Source organism: Loxodonta africana, chromosome 9 (assembly GCF_030014295.1).
Source record: "Loxodonta africana isolate mLoxAfr1 chromosome 9, mLoxAfr1.hap2, whole genome shotgun sequence".
Lineage (NCBI taxonomy): Eukaryota > Metazoa > Chordata > Mammalia > Proboscidea > Elephantidae > Loxodonta > Loxodonta africana.
Window position 1 is genome coordinate 60,703,818 of NC_087350.1, and position 19,438 is coordinate 60,723,255.

At 42.3% G+C, this 19,438-nt stretch overlaps 1 protein-coding gene across 3 annotated transcripts in view; it reads left to right on the forward strand.

Moving 5' to 3' along the window:
- Nucleotides 1-13,021, forward strand: part of ASTN2 (astrotactin 2) — a 1,052,667-nt gene extending 1,039,646 nt beyond the window's left edge. For all 3 annotated transcript variants that reach the window (XM_064291547.1, XM_064291548.1, XM_064291551.1), the window contains one exon: nt 12,784-13,021. In XM_064291547.1, the coding sequence (XP_064147617.1) occupies nt 12,784-13,021 (238 nt within the window). The remainder of the gene's footprint in view (nt 1-12,783) is intronic.
- Nucleotides 13,022-19,438: the final 6,417 nt, after the last annotated feature.

The window sequence follows — 19,438 nt, forward strand, 5'->3', positions numbered from 1 at the left end:
ATGGTATATTTATGGTGTCACCCTTCTTGCTTCCATGACAGACGTGGCTAATAGATCACAGAAATCATTGCCCTTGCTTTAACCTGGGATGGTCTCAACATAGCACTATAAGCAGCCTTTCCCATCTGAAATGAGTTGGCACATACTATGAAATGTAGTTGTGGTATCCCTATTGAAAACAAGCAAGTCTGGGATGTCACTGTATATTCTTTCAGTCCAAAATTATATTAGTTATTTCCCTTAGGTATCTTGGGTTAACTCTTTTGAAATTTCTAGGACATGGGGAACAAGAGCTTCTTAGGCCATATTCCTAGAATCTAAGATATACTTTTATTTATTTATTTTCTACACATTTTAACATTTCTGAAATCAGGATGTATCTAACAATGGATGTGCACATTAAGTGTTGTATTATTTCTTTTCTTGAAAGGCAGTTATTAAATCAATGACACCTCTTATAATTGAAGATAAAGGAAAAATATTGTACTTAGCCTGACTACCTATCCTTATTTCTATTCTATAAACCTGTGAAAAAAGGTAAAATAATAATAGTCCCCATGGATCAATTTCTCCATTGATGGTATAGCAAGGTTGGTTATTGTCTTCAAGTCCCTACCAGCTCCAAACTGAAATAGTTTTAGGTCAGGTGAGTCTCAATTGTTCTCACCATCAGAAGAAGAAGAATTCTTGGGAAGGTCTTATGGTCTCTTGTGAGGAAAGGAGAAGGAAAGGAAACCAATGTAAATATCTTCTCTGGATGTCTTACAAATCACATATAAAACCTAGTAGTGCAGGTATATGTCCAGGTATTAGTTCTTGGAATTCTGGCTTTCTGTTTGGTAGTGATGGTCTGAGGCTAAATTTGATGTGGGTGTATTCTGAAAGTAACCCTGGTGAACTGCTGAGAAGTCATAAAACCATGACTTCATTGCACAAATTCATCACACCAGCTTTGTACTATGCATATAATATATATTTATATATATATATACATGCTTCCAAAATGGTGGAAATGCCTTTATTGTATTTTCTTATAGAAGTAATTCTTGCTCATTCTATAACATCCAGCTGATACAGAAATGTATAAAACAGTAAAAATTTTCCATCTCTGACTTCATATTCCCAACCCTAAGATAAAATTGTTAATAGTGTGCACATATCTTTCCAGATATAGAAATGGAATGGATGGGGATATGCATATGGGCAGGAACACAGACACAGGCTTAAGTATGTGTTTACTTCCACAACCACATCCTCATTGTCTATATGCTTTATGTTATCTGTCTTTTTTCAGTATTTATACATCGTACAAGTTTTTTCCCATGCTGCATATGTAAATGTATTTTATCTTTTTGTAGACTACTTTTCATGTAAATTATCTGAATGCATCAAACATTAATTTAGTCTTCTATTAAAAATGAACTAGATTTCGAACATTTTTGCTATTATAAGTAAATCTGCATAAACCTGTTGCCCACTGGTCTGATTATGTCCTAAGGGTCACATGATGTTCTTGTGTGTTTTCATTCCCTGTTTGAACCCTGCTAGAGAACTGCTGTATTCTGACAGCTAAGGACTGAGAATTTCCTCAGTTCAAGTTCATTCACATTTATTAATCCTTTCTTAAATAGTCAGAGGCTGGCACCAGAGGAACCATGGACAATCTAAGTAAAAAATCTAAGTAGCAGGTAGGAAACATCAGTTGGATATCTATTAAGGGCCACCAAACCAAACCAAACCAAACCCATTGCCATCCAGTCGATTCTGACTCTCAGAGCAGCTCTATAGGACAGAGTAGAACTGCCCCATAGAATTTCGAAGGAGCAGCTGGTGACGTTTTGGTTAGTAGCTGAGCTCTTTACCACTGTGCCGCCAGGGCTCCGTTAAGGGCCCGGTTATTTATATCTCGTTTCATCATGTGAACAATGGATTCTAATGTTTTAGCAACAGAGAATCAGAGGAGTTAGGTAAATTGTTCAAGGTCACACTGCTCATAACTGTCAGAACCCAAATTCAAAATTATGTCTTCTGATGTCAAACTAGTGCCCTGTCCAGTATGAGTCCCAAGATAGTACACAGCTAAGACAAGATAGAAGCTAATATGAGTTTCAACAGAGGAATAAACAAAACACTTCAGGAATAAAGGGGAAAACATGGCATATGATAGCTGGGAAGATCTGGAAGACTTTCTGAAGATATTTCAGCAGGCCTTTGAAGCATGAATGGAACTTCAACAAATATGGTCCTCTCATCTCAGGAAATCAGTGCTTTGGCAATTGTGTAACACCAGTTTCAGTGGTGAACTGAAGGTCCAATTCCAATTTCACCATCATTTGACATCTTTCTAAAACACACTTAATTTTACCACCTCTAGTGGTGGGGAGCCCACAGAATTCTACTTTTAAATATTTTATTAATTTGAGTCAAAATCTGCCTTCTGTTAATTTTGGAGTAGCTTTGTCAATAACGCTTGAGTGCCTTTGTGGATAGAGATCTGGGACCCCATATTCTTATTCTCTCACCTTGTCCAATCACAGTGATAGCCTGAGATTCACTTTTACCACTTGTAGACTGGGAATAAAGTACAGGCTGTAGAATTGTGATGAGGATCATATTCGAGATGATGTTGTACATATACCGTTTCTGGGATATAGCCGGTACTCAATCTATCGTAGTCACTGTTGGCCCCGACTCTCAGTTTTTCCTCTGCTTATCTTCAGTTACTAGAACAACATAACCATTTCCCCTGTTTAGTGGACACACTCCATTCCTGCTTTCAGCACTTCCTCAGAAAGCTTCCTTTTGAGACACCCTTCAATATCATGGTCTGGCTAGGGTTTGCATATGTCCCTCTTACCAGAAGTGACCAGGATTCTCCAGATGTGGCCTGTCCAGGGCAGCATCAATGAAGTCATTACTTCCCTTAATCTGCCCTGTTCACTTCTGGAGGTTGTGTTCCATTTTTTTGCAACAACGTCATGCCCTCCGCTCGCATTAAACTTTGGGTCAGCTAACACAGAGACATTTAAGCTCAATTCAAGGAGGCAGGGAGGAGGGAGAGAGAGGCCAATGAGAATGTTTCCTTACTGCCTTTCCTCTTTTTTCTCCATCCCTTAGCCCACTTAGGAATTAGTGTTTGCTCACTGTGTCAACAGCTGATTGGATAATGGTGCTGGGAAGCGTGTTGGTCAAAGGTTCCACAATTCCTGGAAAAGTGACATCCAGATGGAGTCCCTAATGTTGGAAAGAGTCTCCTTCACAAGTCATCCCTATCCCAATCTCACCAGCTAATACAATGATAAATTAGTGTGAAGTGTCCCTCCTTCACCCCTTGCTTCCTACCCTGTGGGCTTGGATCCTGTCTCTCATGAGGAAGATTTTATTTCTGGTATTTGAGAAAAGTGGTCACCCTGACCTATGATTTCCTTCTCGAGGGAAAGCTTGGGCAAGCCTGGCCTTTGATTTATAGGTCTCCATTGCCTACAGTTTATTACCCAGCAGTCTTGCCATTGGTGTCCCTTATTCCCCCTCCTCCTCACTAGCCTCTGAGTGCCTCCAACCCTCTCTCCATGACTCCACCTTCTGACTCTGCCTTTCTTTGTTGTGTAAATGTAACCCAAGATGCTGAGGCATCCTCTGTGGCAGAGAAGAAGCAAGAGACACACAAACTGACGTTGATTTAGTGCCTATTATGTACAAGGTCCTGCATTGGATGTCTATGGCAGTCATGTCATTTCAGCCTAACAGCAACCCTACTAAATAGGTATTAAAACCCCTACCCATTTTATGGGGCATTGGTGATTTAGTAGAATTCTTGCCATCCATGTGGGAGACCCGGGTTCGATTCCTGGCCAATGCACTTCGTGCGCAGCCACCACCCATCTATCAGTGGAGACTTTTGTGTTGCTTTGATGCTGAATAGCTTTCAGCAGAGCTTCCAGACTAAGATGGACTAGGAAGAAAGAAAAGCCTGGAGATCTACTTCTGAAAATCAACCAATAAATACCTTACGATTCACAACTATGCAGTCCACACTGATCGTGGCTATGGCACAGGACTGGGTAGTATTTCATTCTGTTGTGCATGGGTAGGGGGCTGACATAGGGGCTTACTTGATGGCAGCTAACAGCAACATTCCCATTTTACTAATGAGGAAATTGTGGCTCAGAGGGGTGGAGTGACTCGCCTTAATGGGCTCTAAAGCCTGTCCTTTTCACTACAATATGCTATTCTGAATCATGGCTAACATTTCCTGAGAGCTACATAAATTACCCACGTTTTTTCATGCTCCCCATAACTCTGCTGTTATTCTCAGTTTACCAATGTGGAAACCAAGAGTTAGTGGTATTGAAGAACTTGCTCAAAATCCACAGAAATGTTAAGTAACAGACCTAGGATTTGAATCTGGGACTCCAGAGCTAAGTACTTCCTCATCTCAGCTCTAAACCACCTGGAGCCCTTGTTCTACTTTTGCCTTTATTCCTAACTTAAGTGTTCCCTTAGGCAAATGATTTTCTCATCCTACAGCTCAGTTGTCTCATCCATACAAAGGGAGGCTCGGTTCAGTTGAGTTCCAGGAGTTTTTCTGAGGAAATGCTTGAGTCTTTGGACACAAAGCATTTGGGCAGGAGACAGAGGAACTGCCCTTTCCAAACTCATTTTGCGTTTGTGGTCTATTTTTGTGACTGTCTAGACCAGATAATGCTCTTCACTTCCCAAAGAATAATATCTAAATACTACAGCATTGCTTAGAAGAGTCTGGATGGTCTGATGTCTGCCAAGCTCGCCAGTCTCCCACCCATGTTCTGCACTAGCCATTTCAAACAACTGGTGACTTATGCTTTCTCCATTCTAATTATGGATGGGCTTTTTCCTCTGCCTTCTCATACACACGAAACACTTGTTTCATCTTGAAGATCTAGCTTAGCTCTTGCATCCTGTGGGAAGACTGTCTGCCCATAAATTGATTAGGTGCCAACTTTATATATTCCTATAGTACACTGCATGTTCTCCAGTGTAGCACTCAACCCCCAAATTATAGGCTATTAATATTTTTGTCTATCTCCCGCTGTTGACATATAAAGGCATGTAAGGCTTACACTGGTTCATATCAATCCCCAGAGCCTGGGAAACAAAGGATACCTAATAACAATGATGATGATGATAGTGGTGGCGATAATTATATTTTCTAGCATGCCAAGTGCTTATGCAGTGCCACTTTTCTCAGAGTTTTGTATGTATTAACCTATTTAATTCCCATGATAACCCTATAGTTATGAGTATAGTATATGAAGTGGCCAACATATTATGACCTTTTTATAGATGAGGAAACTTGTTCAGAAAGATTATGTCAAGTACAGTGACAAAATAAAATCAAAACTCCTAAAGACATTGATGGGAAATGGTTAACACCATTAGCTCTCTACCTGGTTTCTTCCTTCCAGTCCCACCTCCCTATTCTCTCTCAATTCTTCTCAAGGCAACCAGAAATAGCTCTTAACAATCCACTCCAGTGTCAGTTTCCTGCATGAAATCTTTCAATGACACCCCCATTTTCCCTCAAGACAATAAACAGATAACATTTGCTGAGGGCTTATAATAGATTAACCAAAACAAACCAAACCCGTTGCCACTGAGTCTATTTCAACTACTAGCGACCCTATAGGACAGAGTAGAACTGCCCTATAGGGTTTCCAAGGAGCGGCTGGTAGATTCAAACTGCTGACCTTTTGGTTATCAGCCAAGCTCTAAGCCACTGTGCCACCAGGGCTCCATTAAGGGTCCAGTCATTTACATCTCATTTCATCATATGAACAATTGATTCTGAAGATTTAGCAACAGAGAATCAGAGGAGTTATGTAAGTTGATAGATCCATTGTTGCTTATTTAAATGTTAAAACAGCCCTTCATGGTAGGTACAGTTATTATTCCCGTTTCATGGGTTAGGAAAGTAAGGCACACCTGACAAAGCAATTTGTTCAAGATCACACTGCTAGTAAGTAATTAAGCTGGTATTTTAACCCGTCAGTCACACTCTAGAGTCTGTAACCTGCAACATTACTGTATACCAACAGTCCTTGGATTTTAATGCTCCAATGGCCTGGCTTTTGCACATTTCTCCAGTCTCATCACACTGAATCCCCACTTGCAGGCTGTATTCCAGCCGTAAATCCCCAAATTTCTATGCATTCTATTATCTTTAATTCTTTATCTATCCTGCCTATTACGATTTTTCTCCCTTATTTACCTAACTCCTGTTTGTTTTGAAGACTCTGCTGTACACCTTCCTCTTTACCCACAGCTTATGTGCCTCTTTTTCTCATTGCTTTTGCTACCGGTGATGTAATTTTCCATTTGTCTATCATTCCACCAAACTAGGAGCTCTTCATATAATAAATGCTCAATAAATGAGCAATGGGAGACTTTATCTCCCTTAACCCCACACCAGTCCCATTTTTTCAAATGAGGGAACTGGTTTAGAGATGATGAGTAAATTTCCCAAGGACGTAGCTCTATTAAGGAATAGAGAAAGAACTCAAACAAGGAGGGGTGAGAAATAAACATCTTCAGTTCCTCTTGGGGTAGCATTTGCCAGAGAGGAGAGAGTGTGAGTAGAGCAGCAACTTGAGTGTGATTATGAAGCTATGAATTCTTGGCACTTCAGGAAATATTCCACCCAAGTGGTGAACTATACAAAGAGGACTTTTTGAAAGACACCTCATAAATCGTTCCCACAAAACATACACACATAAGCCCGTTCCTTTACCAGCTGCCACACAAGTGCCTAACACAGTCTCCCATTTGTGGGGTCTGTTGTCATAAAACAACCTTCCCTCCCAGGGTCTCAGAGGGGCATGGACAGGGCAGAAGGAGAGAACTTCTTGTTTGGCCTTTTGGGATTCCTTGGCATCTTGAAGGCACTAGGATGTACAGAAGAGTTGGTTCCACATGGAGACAGACCCCCTTGACACTAAAGCTGACTTGCGGTGTGACCAACGAAAAGGACATTCCTTTCCCTCTCTAAGCCTCAGTTTCCACATCTTTAAAGAGAGTAGGGCAGACTAGGTCAGAGGTTTTCAACCGGGGGTGATTTTTCTCCCAAGGAGGACATTTGGAATGTCTTGAGACATTTTTATTGTCATAATGTGTGAGGGGATTCTATTGGCATCTAGTAAGTAGAGGTTGAGGATGCTCCTGAACATCCTGCAAGACAGCCCTACAGTAAAGAATTTTTCAGGTCAAAATGTCAATAATGCTGCTGTTGAGAAACGCTAGACTAGAGAATCTCAAAGATCTTTAACTTTCTAGGGAACCATGGGTTCTCTCACTGATCCTCTCCCTGGTACTGGATAAAGGGCTCTAGATAAATTTCTAATGGTGACCACCATAGTCCAGAGTGATTCTTGCTAACATTAGTATTCAGTATGACCTTAACCCTGAAATATCATCATGATAATTCTTTAGACTATTAGCTTTCTTAGTTAGCTAGTGCTGCTGTAATAGAAATAGCACAAGTTGTCATTGTTGTTAGGTGCTGTCAAGTCAGTTCTGACTTCTATTGACCCCATGTACAACAGAATGAAACACTGCCCGGTGCTAAGCCATCCTCACAGTCCTTATGCTTGAGCCCATTGTTGCAGCCACTGTGTCAATCCTCACACATCTGTCAGTTTGTCATACTGTGGGGGCTTGTGTGTTGCTGTGATGCTGGAAGCTATGCCATCGATATTCAGATACCATCAGGGTCACCCATGGCAGAAAGGTTTCAGCTGAACTTCCAGACTAAGACAGACTAGGAAGAAGGACCCGGCAGCCTACTGCTGAAAAGAATTAGCCAGTGAAAACCTTACGAACAGCAGCAGAACATTGTCTAATAAAGTCCTGGAAGATGAGCCCCTCAGGTTGGAAGGCACTCAAAAGACGACTGAGGAAGAGCTGCCTCCTTAAAGTAGAGTCAACTTTAATGACGTGGATACAGTCAAGCTTTCGAGACCTTCATCTGCTGATGTGGCATGACTCAAAATGAGAAGAAACAGCTGTAAACATCCATTAATCAGAATGTGGAATGTAGCACAAGTTAGTGGCTTTAATAAACAGGAATTTATATATTTACATTTTAGAAGACTAGAAGTCTGAATTTAAGGCACCAGCTCTAGAGAAAGGCATGTCACAAAATGGAGGATAATTACACCAGGTTACAAGATGGAAGATGACTACATCATTACATAACTGCCAAATTACATCATTACATAACTGCCAAACCACTGAAAATCATGGCCCAGCCAAAGTGACACATAACCTTAACCATCACATGTTTCGTATACCATATTTGCATAGTCCCACCCAATCCTTGTGTGAGAGTCACAAAGACCATGGCTAGAAGGGCCATGGATTGAATCGTGTCCCCCCAAAATATGTGTCAACTTGGCTAGGCCATGATTCCCAGTATTGTGTGATTGCCCACCATCTTGTCATCTGATGTGATTTTCCTGTGTGTTGCCAATCCTATCTGTTAATGCTGTTAATGAGGTGGAATTACCGGCAGTTATATTAATGATGCAGGACTCAATCTACAAGATTAGGTTGTGTCTTAAGTCAATCTTTTTTAAGACATAAAAGAGAGAAGTGAGCAGAGAGACATGGGGACCTCATACCACCTCCAAGAAAGCAGCGCTGGGAGCAGAGCATGTCTTTGAACCTGGGGTTCCTGCCCAGTGAAGCTCCTAGACCAGGGGAAGATTGATGACAGGACCTTCCCAAAGAGGTGACAGGGAAAAAGCCTCCCCCTGGAGCTAGAGCCCTGAATTTGGACTTCTAGTCTACTAGACTGTGAGAGAATAAACTTCTGTTTGTTGAAGCCACTCATTTGTGGTATTTCTGTTATAGCAGCACTAGATAGCTAAGAAAGAACTTGGTACCTAGTGGGGTGCTGCTCTAACAGATACCTAAAATGTGGAGGCGGTTTTGAAACTCTGAATGAATAGAGCCTGGAAGAATTGGCATAGTGGTTAAGAGCTACAGCTGCTAACCAAAAGGTCGGCAGTTCGAAACCACCAGGCACTCCTTGGAAACCCTGTAGGGCAAGTTCTACTCTGTCCTATAGAGTCACTATGAGTTGGAATCGATTCAACAGCAATGGGTTTGGTTTTTTTTTTTTTTTTTAACAGTAAAAGTTTAGCTTGCCTTGAAGAGACTGTTGGTGGGATTATGGACATCAAAGACAATTCTGGTGAGGACTCAGAAGGAAGTGAGGAGTGCTGTTACACTAGAGACAGCACAGACGACCAGAAGCAGCAGCAGAGAAGCAGCAGCAGAAGAACCAGGAGATAGTGCTGGAGCCCATCCATGGAGCAAGAGAGCTGAGTGCCTTTGTGCAGGAGGGTTCCTGGCAGAGTCGGCTGTCTCAAGTGAAGCTAGGCTTGCTGACGCACTGAGCAAGAAAGCTGAGTGCCTTCTGGCTAAAGTTTACCAGCGGAGTGGGGTGCCTTCAGACACTTATCAGTGGCACTAAAGAGCTTTGGAACACTTGCCCCAGCCAGGCAGACACAGGTGATGAGGCCCACGGGGCTGAGAGGCCGAGGAACCAGGAAACAGAAGCTGATGAGACAAGGAACACAGGAAGCAGAACTGTCTCAGTCATAACGGGTAGGGCCATGACCTCTGGGATCTCAAAGGGTGGAGTAACCACTCAGATTAACTAGGAGAATGGGGCCACCCAAATTCGAAGGAGCAGAGTTGCCATTCCAGTGGGCCTGGAAGGCAGAGCTAAAGCCCAGGGATTCACACAGAATCTGGAGAGTTTGGCCAACACCCAAAGTCTGGAGGACAGAGCCATTTCCTAAATGTCTCAGAGAACAGAAGATTATTTTCAAGCCTTGAGAGTTGATGTAATGTGTTCTGCTGATTTGCTTGGTGCCTGTTTGTAATGGAAATGTCTAGCTTGTGCCTGTTCCACCATTGTAATTTGGAAGCAGATAACTTATATTCTAGATTTCACAAATGAAGAGGAATTTTTTGGATTTTGGACTTGAAGCTGAATTAAGGCTTTTGCTTTGATAAGATGGGGTGAATGTGTTTTACATGTGGCAAGGACATGAATTTGGGGGGCCAAGGGGTGGAATGTTATAGATTGAATTGTGTCCCCCCAAAATGTGTGTCAACGTGGCTAGGCCATGATCCCCAGTATTGTGTGATTATCCATCATTTTGAAATCTGAAGTGATTATCCTATGTGTTGTACATCCTACCTGTATGATGTTAATGAGGTAAGATTAGTGGCAATTATGTTAATGAGGTAGGACTCAATCTACAAGATTAGGTTGTATTTTAAGTCAATGTCTTTTGAGATACAAGAGAGAAGCAAGCAGAGAGACACGGGGACCTCATACCACCAAGAAACAAGAGCCAGGAGAAGAGCCCATCCTCTGAACTCAGGGTCCCTGCACTGAGAAGCTCCTGGACTGGGAAAGGTTGATTACAAGGATCTTCCCTCAGAGCCGACAGAGAGAGAAAGTCTTCCCCTGGAGCTGGTGCTCTGAATTTGGATTTCTAGCCTACTAGACTGTGAGAGAATAAACTTCTATATGTTGAAGCCATTCACTTGTGTTATTTCTATTATAGCAGCACTAGATAACTAAGGCCATATTAAGTAACTCATTGCACTGCAGGCCACCCCCTGAATCTTCTAGCCATTGGCCCTTTTGTACTTGAAGGATTAACTTCCCACTCCCAATCATTTCACCAGTCAAAAATAGTCATTAATAATTAGTTCTTCAGGAGAATGAAGAAAACCAAAGACACAAGGGAACGATTAGTCCAAAGGGCTAATGGACCACAAGTACCATGGCCTCCAGCAGACTGAGTCCAGCACAACTAGATGGTGCCCAGCTACCCCCACTGACTGCTCTGAGAGGGATCATAATAGAGGATTCCAGACAGAGCTGGAGAAAAATATAGAACAAAATTCTAACTCACAAAAAAAGACTAGACTTACTGGCCTGACAGAGACTGGAGAAACCCTGAGAGTATGGCCCTCAGACACCCATTTAGCTCAGTAATGAAGTCACTCCTAAGGTTTGCCGTTCAATTCAGCCAAAGATTAGACAGGCCCACAAAACGAAAAAAGACCTAAGGGGCACAACAGCCCAGGGGCAAGGAAGAGAAGGCAGGAGGGGACAGGAAAGCTAGTAATAGGGAACCCAAGGTTGAAAAGGGAGAGCGTTGACATGTCATGGGTTTGGTAACCAATGTCACAAAACAATATGTGTACTAATTATTTAATGAGAAGCTAGTTTGTTCTGTAAGCCTTCATCTAAAGTACAACAATAAAAATAAATGAGATAACACGTGAAAAAAAATTAGTCCTTCATTAGGGCATAAGAGCCCTCAGGGTGAGGTTACTCAGGTATCAGCCATTCAGGTCTTCTACAGGTATCTGTCTGACCTGGTCAGGCTCTCCTAAAGTCATCTTGGCTTCACCCTTTCTGGTGTCTGATGAAATTTAATTGAGAGAAGATAATTCTCTTACTTTGAGCCTCACAAGGTATCAGCATAGCAAAACCTTTAAAGGACTTTAGGTTCGGCCACTGTACTCCAGTCCAGCAGTGCCTCCCCCTTAGTCCACTCCTTCACAGTTCCTGCTTCTATCTCTCTCTCCCTCTCTGTCTGCTCTGGGAAAAACAACTTGTCTCAGCTTCTTCAGCCACAGCACAGCCTTCCTCGGTTCCTTGGCAATCTCCATGTGGCATCTACTTTCCTCCATTTGTGCTTGCTTGTGTCTGTGCCCAGTTTGCTCTTTTCATATCTCAAAAGTGATTAGGTTTAAGACACACCCTACACTAATATGACCTCATTAACATAACAAAGAAAACTTCATTCTCAAATGAGATTATATCCACAAGTGCAGGGGTTAGGATTCCAACACATATTTTGGGAGGACACAATTCAATCCAAAACAATAACTATCATTTATTGAGCCTGTACTAGGCTTTGGACATTTCTTGTCTTTAATCTCACCATCACCTTGTAAGGGAAAGACCATTAACACCATTTATAAGATAAAAAAAATAAGACACAGAGAAGTTATGATTTAGGGACTGGTGTATTTGGGCTTTGACTAAAGAGAAGCATGAAGGGCAAGGTTTCCTAATTTCCTGACTCGGAGAGAAAAGCATGAGAGTCTCAGAGAAATACAGAAGCAGAATAATTAGGAGTGAACTTTGTGGGTGTCCAGGCCTAGATTCAAATGTCCTACTCCAGTATTTATTTGAGGTTTGAACTTGGTCAAATAATGTCATTTCTCTGAGGCCTGGGTTCCTCACCTATAAAATAGAGGTGAAAAAAACAATAACTTTAGAAGTGTTATGAGAATTAAATAAAATTTAAAAATATATTTAAATTTTCGCCCAATGTTTAGCACATTGTAAGTGTCAATAAATTTTAACTATTAGATTGCTTTTGTTTTCATCATTATTATTACAATTTCTATTTGGTTAGGGTCCCAAGCCTAGTGTCTTCTAACTTTAGGGCTCCCACATCTTAGAAGTGAAATCCTAGATCTAAGGTTATACCTCTCTTACACTTTTTACACACTGAATGATTGAAGAGAACAATTTATATGGTAATTTTTGAGTAGGTAGTTGAAGTGACACACTTAGGTCAGGAATGGGTAAAGAAGTGTTGGGGACAAGAAGTCCTCATTTATCTGTTTATCTTTACTCACCACTTCAAAGACCTAACTCCTGATTCTTGGCTTCCTTAATCATTTTCTTCTCCTGCCTTCCAGGAAGGCCCACCTGATCCTGCGGCGACTGGAGAGGGTGAGCAGCCACTGCTCCAGCCTCCTGCGAAGCGCCTACATCCAGAGCCGTGTGGACACTGTGCCCTACCTTTTCTGCCGCAGTGAGGAGGTCCGGCCTGCAGGCATGGTCTGGTACAGCATCCTCAAGGACACCAAAATCACGTGTGAGGAGAAGATGGTGTCCATGGCCCGAAACATGTACGGGGAGTCCAAGGGCCGGTGAGGGAGGGTGCTGCCCTCCATGAGCACAGAGACTCTCCACAGGAAGGGGAGCAGAACACATGTGGATCCTGGGTGGGCTGGGGGACAGCTGAGGAGGGGCCTGGCAGATGATGCTCGCCAGCAAGGCCAAAGCAAACTTTTTCTCCTGTGGATAGTGGACAGAGAACTTTGTAACTACTGAAATTATTCATATTTCTCTTTTATTTTTTTTTTTCTAAGATATTATTTGGCTCTATCAAAGTCTCTCCTTTTTAACCTTTTCTCATGGATGGTGGTCAATCCGGGGGCAGGAGCTTTCAGGTTGAGACCAAACAGCCCTTCCTCTTCTTTCTCCCTCCTGCCTAAGTCAGCCTCCTTCCAGCCATAGACCCCTCGAGGAGATATGAAGAGACAGTTTGACCTCTTCAGCATCAGGAAGGAAGCCCCGAGGATTGTTGCAGTGAGGAAGCTTGGGTCTTTAGGACTTTTTTTTTTTTTTCCTTTGGACGTTATTGAGTTTGCAGGACCCCTGCCTCTTCCTGCTACCTGTGGGTCTGCCCATAGTCCCTGCAGGACTTTCCATGCATTAAAAATTCCTATTGTCTCTCTTTCTGCTTGGGTGGTATTTCTTACTGATGGATGTGTTTGGGGGACTTCTTTGTTTACTGGGGAATATTTACTGAGTGTCTACTATGTGCCAAGCTCTAAGCTTGCAACTAAAGGCAGAGAAGTTTTTTTGTCCTCTGGGAACTTACAGTGCAGTTAGTATTATTAGAGAGGAATAATTTGGTTCTTCAGGGGGACAGAGGTTCTTCGGACTTACTGTTGGGCAAGACAAACTGGAATGTCCTGAAGGCTTCTTGAAAAAAATGATACATAATACCAGAGGAGGAGGAGGAATAAACCAAACAGTGAAGGGAGAGGTATGAGATTTGCTCCAGGCAGAGGAGACACCCTGAGCAAAAACCCAGGGATAAAAGAAAATATAACTTATCCAAGGGCTGAAAACACTTTCACTGTGAGTAGAGATCAAAGTAGGAAGTGGCAAGAGATGAGGCTGCTAGCTAGGCAGGACAGTCGAAGGAGTTTAATATTACCTTGAAGCAATGGGAACCATTGTGGAAATTTAACAAAAGAGTAAAATAGTTAATTTGCTATTTACGAAAAATTATTCCAGCTGCAGGGAAGAGGATTGGTTGCACAAAACCCGAAAGAGAGGGTGGCCATTGTCATCTTCCAGGCAGGAGGTGATAGCAGTATGCACCCTGTGGTCACAGGGATGGCATTCCACCCTTAGAATCTCCTTTTAAATAGAAAATGTACTCAAATGTGTTACCTGGGAAGGTACTGAGAACAATGAGGCATTGTAGATTCTTAATGTCCCGGTACCAGCTCAGATAAGTGAGCTAGCTTAAAAAATGGGATGTAGGTCAGGTATACTATAATGCAAGGATGATACTTGCTTAAGAGATGAGAGTAGGGCACTGTGGGAATTCAGAAGAGGACAACATATTGAATATATATCAGTAAATTATAAACGGTTAAAAGTATGCCTGCTTCTCAATTTTGATGAGTGTTGGTGAGATCAACTATCCCCTTCCTGAAAGCCTACATATTAAGGTTTTTTTCCCCCAGGATTCTGATCCACATGGGCGAAGTAAAACAAAGCATAAGCAGGAGATTCTTCCAAAAGACTCAGGTGCCTGGAGATCTACTCAGCTTCCAACAATCTAAGCCAAAAGTGATCTTTCAAGAAGTTTTATTATTATTGAAATTGTTTCTGAAAATATGTAGGTAAATTTTAGATGAATACATTCATCCTACTGTGGTGACATTAACGAGTCTTCTTCTCCCAGGTAGAATACTTTCAGAGCAGGAACAACATTTTTACAAAAAATAAATAAGCAAATAAAACAGAGTTACCATTCATTGAGTTCTTATCATATGGCAAGCCCTGTTTGAAGTGCTTGTCATTGTATACCCCTTCCTGAACCCTGGGTCCTGGGTCTTTACAGAGTCATCCCATTGCTATAGCTGTTAATTGTCTTGCCCCAAACTGAGAAAAAAAGATTAGCTCAACAGTTGTAGAAATTAAACTCCCCAATGTGCTGGAGATGTGATCTGAGCATGATTAAGTTTGAATCCTGGCTCTTCCACCACTTACTAGTGGTTATTAGTCTTGAATAAGTAACTTGATCTTTCAACCTCGGTCTCCTCATCAACAAAATGGAGTCAATGGTAGTTCCACCTTGTGGGGTTGTTGTGCAGCTTAAGTGACATAGTGGCTATATTTACCCAGTGTGATATATAGTTGTTGTTGTTATTGTTTTTCTCCTAATAGAGACAGTATGTATAACGCTATGAGTCTTGGGGTGATGGCTGGAAAACTTGGCTAGGACAGGCCTAGGGAATCCTGATTTAAAGAAGAAATTAATCACTAACCCTGTGAAATATACGAACTATAAAATGGTATAAAAAATTGACTCAGAGAGAAGTAGCCATGGTGGTGGAACTTAAAGTGATAGCAAGAGCCCAAAGGAGAAGTGTGTGGTCTTCCCTGTGGCTCTTAGAAACAGTCGTGGCCTCTGGATAGCTGTCCCCACACTTGTCTCCTGTGCATACCCCTCTGGTTTTGACCTCCCTTTCCTGACACTGTGGAGCTTGTAGCCCTTCCTAGCCATCCTAAGGCTCGCAAGAGTTAGAAGCCAGAAGCTTGGTGAGACAGGTGTGTGTGTGTGTGCTCTGCCATGGCAGGAAAGGAGGTTAGACCAATATTTGTTAAGATGTTTCATTGGAAAAAGAAAAAGAAAAATTCTTGAAGTGCAAATAAGGCTGCTGGGTCCAGCGCCCTGGGCTCTGCATGCTGGATTGCTTCATGTGCTGCCACAGAAAGTTCCACGGGGGCTCACACCCCACTATGCTGGCAAGGACACAATTGTTGATGTGGTCTTCACCACAGGATAAAAAAGTTGTGAACAACAGAGGTGTCTGTTAAGAGTGCACAGGAAGCCACCCCTAGCTGACCTTCTCCTTCTGTATGGTCAAAACCTTTCCTCTCTAGGCAGGCTTCATGCTAAAGAGTGGAATGTAGATAAATGTTAATAATTATCATTTAGGAAATCCTTCCATATCAGTGTATCAGTGACTCTCCCTGCTTATCTCATTGTACCCTCAAAGCAGCTGAGAACTACTGTGATTACCATTTTAGAACTAAAGGAACTGAGATTTGGACAGGTTGAATAACCTACCCAAATTCTGTAGCTAGTAAATAATAATACTGAGATACTGAAATCTAAACCAGACTAAGTAATCCAAACTGGTGAGCACCGTGCTTTTTACCTCCCAGGGAAATGGGTGCAATCCACCCACCTGTGTTAAGTCAAAAGCTAAGTCTCTCTAACTGCCAATCAATGCTTGAGTATTGATTTCCAGGTTGAGGTGCTGGGATGAACAGGACTCAGCTCCTGCCCTTAAGGAACTTCTAGAACTGAGCTAACTAAATACTACTGTGTGATAAAATCAGACACTTTGGAATCAAGCCAATCTGGGTTTAAATATTGGCTGTGCCATTTACAGTGAGGAGGGGCTGGACCCTGAGAGAAATTTAGAAGGCAAACTCAACAGGTTTTGCCAATGAAGAAGCTCAGGTTGCCTGGCCAGATTAGCTTAATCTCCCTAAGGCTCATTTTCCTCATCTGTCCAAAAGAAAAAAAAAAAAACTTGTTATCGAGTGGATTTTGACTCATAATTGGTCAACCTTTAGGCTAGCAGCCAGGTGCTTTAACCACTGTGCCACCAGGGCACCTGCTCCTCTTCTATAATAGGAGATAAATATACCACCTCAAAGAGCTGTTAAAAAACAAAACAAAGCAAACCTATTGCTCTGGAGTCGATTCCAACTCATAGCAGCCCTATAGGATAGAGTAGAATTGCCCCATAGGGTTTCCAAGGAGTGCCTGATAGATTTGAACTGCCAACTTTTGGTTAGCAGTGGAACTGAACCCTTAAACACAACACCACCAGGGTTTCCCAAAGAGCTGTAGGGGAGATTAAATTAGACAATATATGTAAAGTTATTGAGTGCTTGGAAGACAAAAGCTCTCAATAAATATCTTTTCTAATCACTTTTATTTGCATAAGACAGGATGGATGTAGGGAACTCTGCCATTGGGAGATGAGTCATTAGGAAAGCTTTTATAGTAGAAGGATGTAGAGAAAGAGGCTTATAGGCAGAGACCAGCCTATATGAACCTGAAAGAGTATAACATGTTTGAGGAATGGTGAGCAACTGGTGTAGGAGGGGAGATGGAGGTGTGTCTGGAGAGTTTGGCAGAGTGAAACTATATTAACCATTGGGAGCCACTGGATGGAAAGCATAGGATTGGCATGGGCATATGTGCATTTTAAAAAGAGACCTCTGGCTGCAAAGTAGGAGGCTGGGAGAAGGGAGAGAGGTGGTGGGATGGAGACTAAGTAGGAGATTACACGTGTTCTTAAGAGGAGGGAGATGAGGAAGTTTGAGCTAAGTCCAATGCAGTGTTGAGTCTGGATCTGAGAGATGTTAAGGAGACACACTCAACAGGACTTGTGAACTAAGAGGCCTTGTGGCTTGGATCTTCTTTTCCCTCTGATGTCTGAGTGTCAGATGAATAGAACTAGCTGGGGTATGATGAGGATGATTTATCACATGGGCTCAATGGACAGTTCAAGGATGAGGCATGATTTCCATTATGCAGATACAGTAATCAGAACATAAGAGACCCAAGAAAATCATTTGGCTATATGTGGAAACCACGTACAGACCAGTGTGTGAATATGCAGAATTGTGCAATGACTTCCAAATGTAGGTATATGATCCGCAGTGAAGGGCTTGTGTAAAGCCAGTGTAGAACCTTATGGAAGAGTAAAGCACTGGACTTTTGGAAAGAGTGCTGGATTCATATTCTTCTTTTTCATCACTGTTATCATTTAATTGATTGATTGCTTACCACGTGCCAGATTCTTTACATATATCTTTTCCTACATTCCTCCCAACTCTGCGAGGTATGCATCATTGTCCACATTTTAGAGGTGTGGTAATTGAGCCTCAGAGAACTTAGCAACTTCCTGGTCTCAGACAGCTCTTGTGTTTTTGTTAGGTGTGGTTGAGTCATGGTGACTCCAAGTGACAGAGTAGAACTGCCCCATAGGGTTTTCTAGGCTAAAATCTTTATAGGAGCAGATCTCCGGGTCTTTCTCCCTCAGAGCTGCTGGGTGGGTTCGAACTACCAGCCTTTCAGTTAGCAGCTGAGCACTTAACCACTGCGCTACCAGGGCTCCTCTCAGACAACTAGTAAGTGGCAAAACCAAAATTTTAATCCATATGTAGTCTGACTCCAGAGTCAGTGGTTTTAGCTACTATACTCTGTTGCCTCCAGGGGCTGGGAGCCCTGGCTTCTAGCCTTGCCACTAATAGTAAATTGGCTGTGTGACTTTGAGTAAGCCATTCACACTCTATGTGCCCTCACCACTCTGGGGGAGATGTAGGTGTCAAGGACATCATCATATCAGATGATGTCTCATGTACAAAGAACGCTTTTCACTTCTCTCTCCTTTTATCTGTACAACCTCTACTTGAGGTTGACAAGGACAGGATGATTGACTCCATTTGGCACACTTATGCCTAGAAAAGATCAGGGTCTCAACCAGGTTGGTGCAGAGATGACAAAGAACTGGGGATCCTTGACTCCCAGCTATTTCAGTAACACTACATCCATAACAAACTCTACAGCCCTAGAGAAAACCCTGGTCCTCGCCATGGCCACAAAAGCCACTGGTTGCTAAGGGTCCAACCACCCTGGGCAAGTGACTTAACCTCTCCATTTCTCCTCTTCCAACTGTGTATGGTGGCGGGGGCATGGAGGGGAGGAGAGATAGTTTTTAGTTTCCATCAATTCAGCCCCAACTTATGGTGACCTCATGTATAACAGAACAAAACCTTACCCAGTCCTGTACCATCTTCATGATCATCGGTATGTTTGAGTCCATTGTTGTGGCTATTGTTTCTATCAATCTCATTGAAGGTTTTTCTTGTTTTCGCTGACCCTCTACCAAACATTATATCCTTTTCTACCAATTGGTCTTTCCTGATGATGTGTATAAAGTAAGTCTTGCTATCCTTATTTCTAAAGAACATTTCTGGTTGTATTTCTTCTAAGAAGCATCTATCAAATGGGTCAATATATGTTAGATCCTTAGAAGAGCATTTGTTACATAACAACTACTACATACATGTTAGTTGTTGTCACTCTTGCACTGAACACTCTACTTTGCAGCCACACTGAAAAATCTCATCAATCGCCTTTCACTCCTCCACTCTCAGCCTTTGCATGTGCTGGTCCCTCTGCCAGGATTGCCCAATCCACTTGGGCAGATCCAGCTCAAATGCCACTCACTGGCT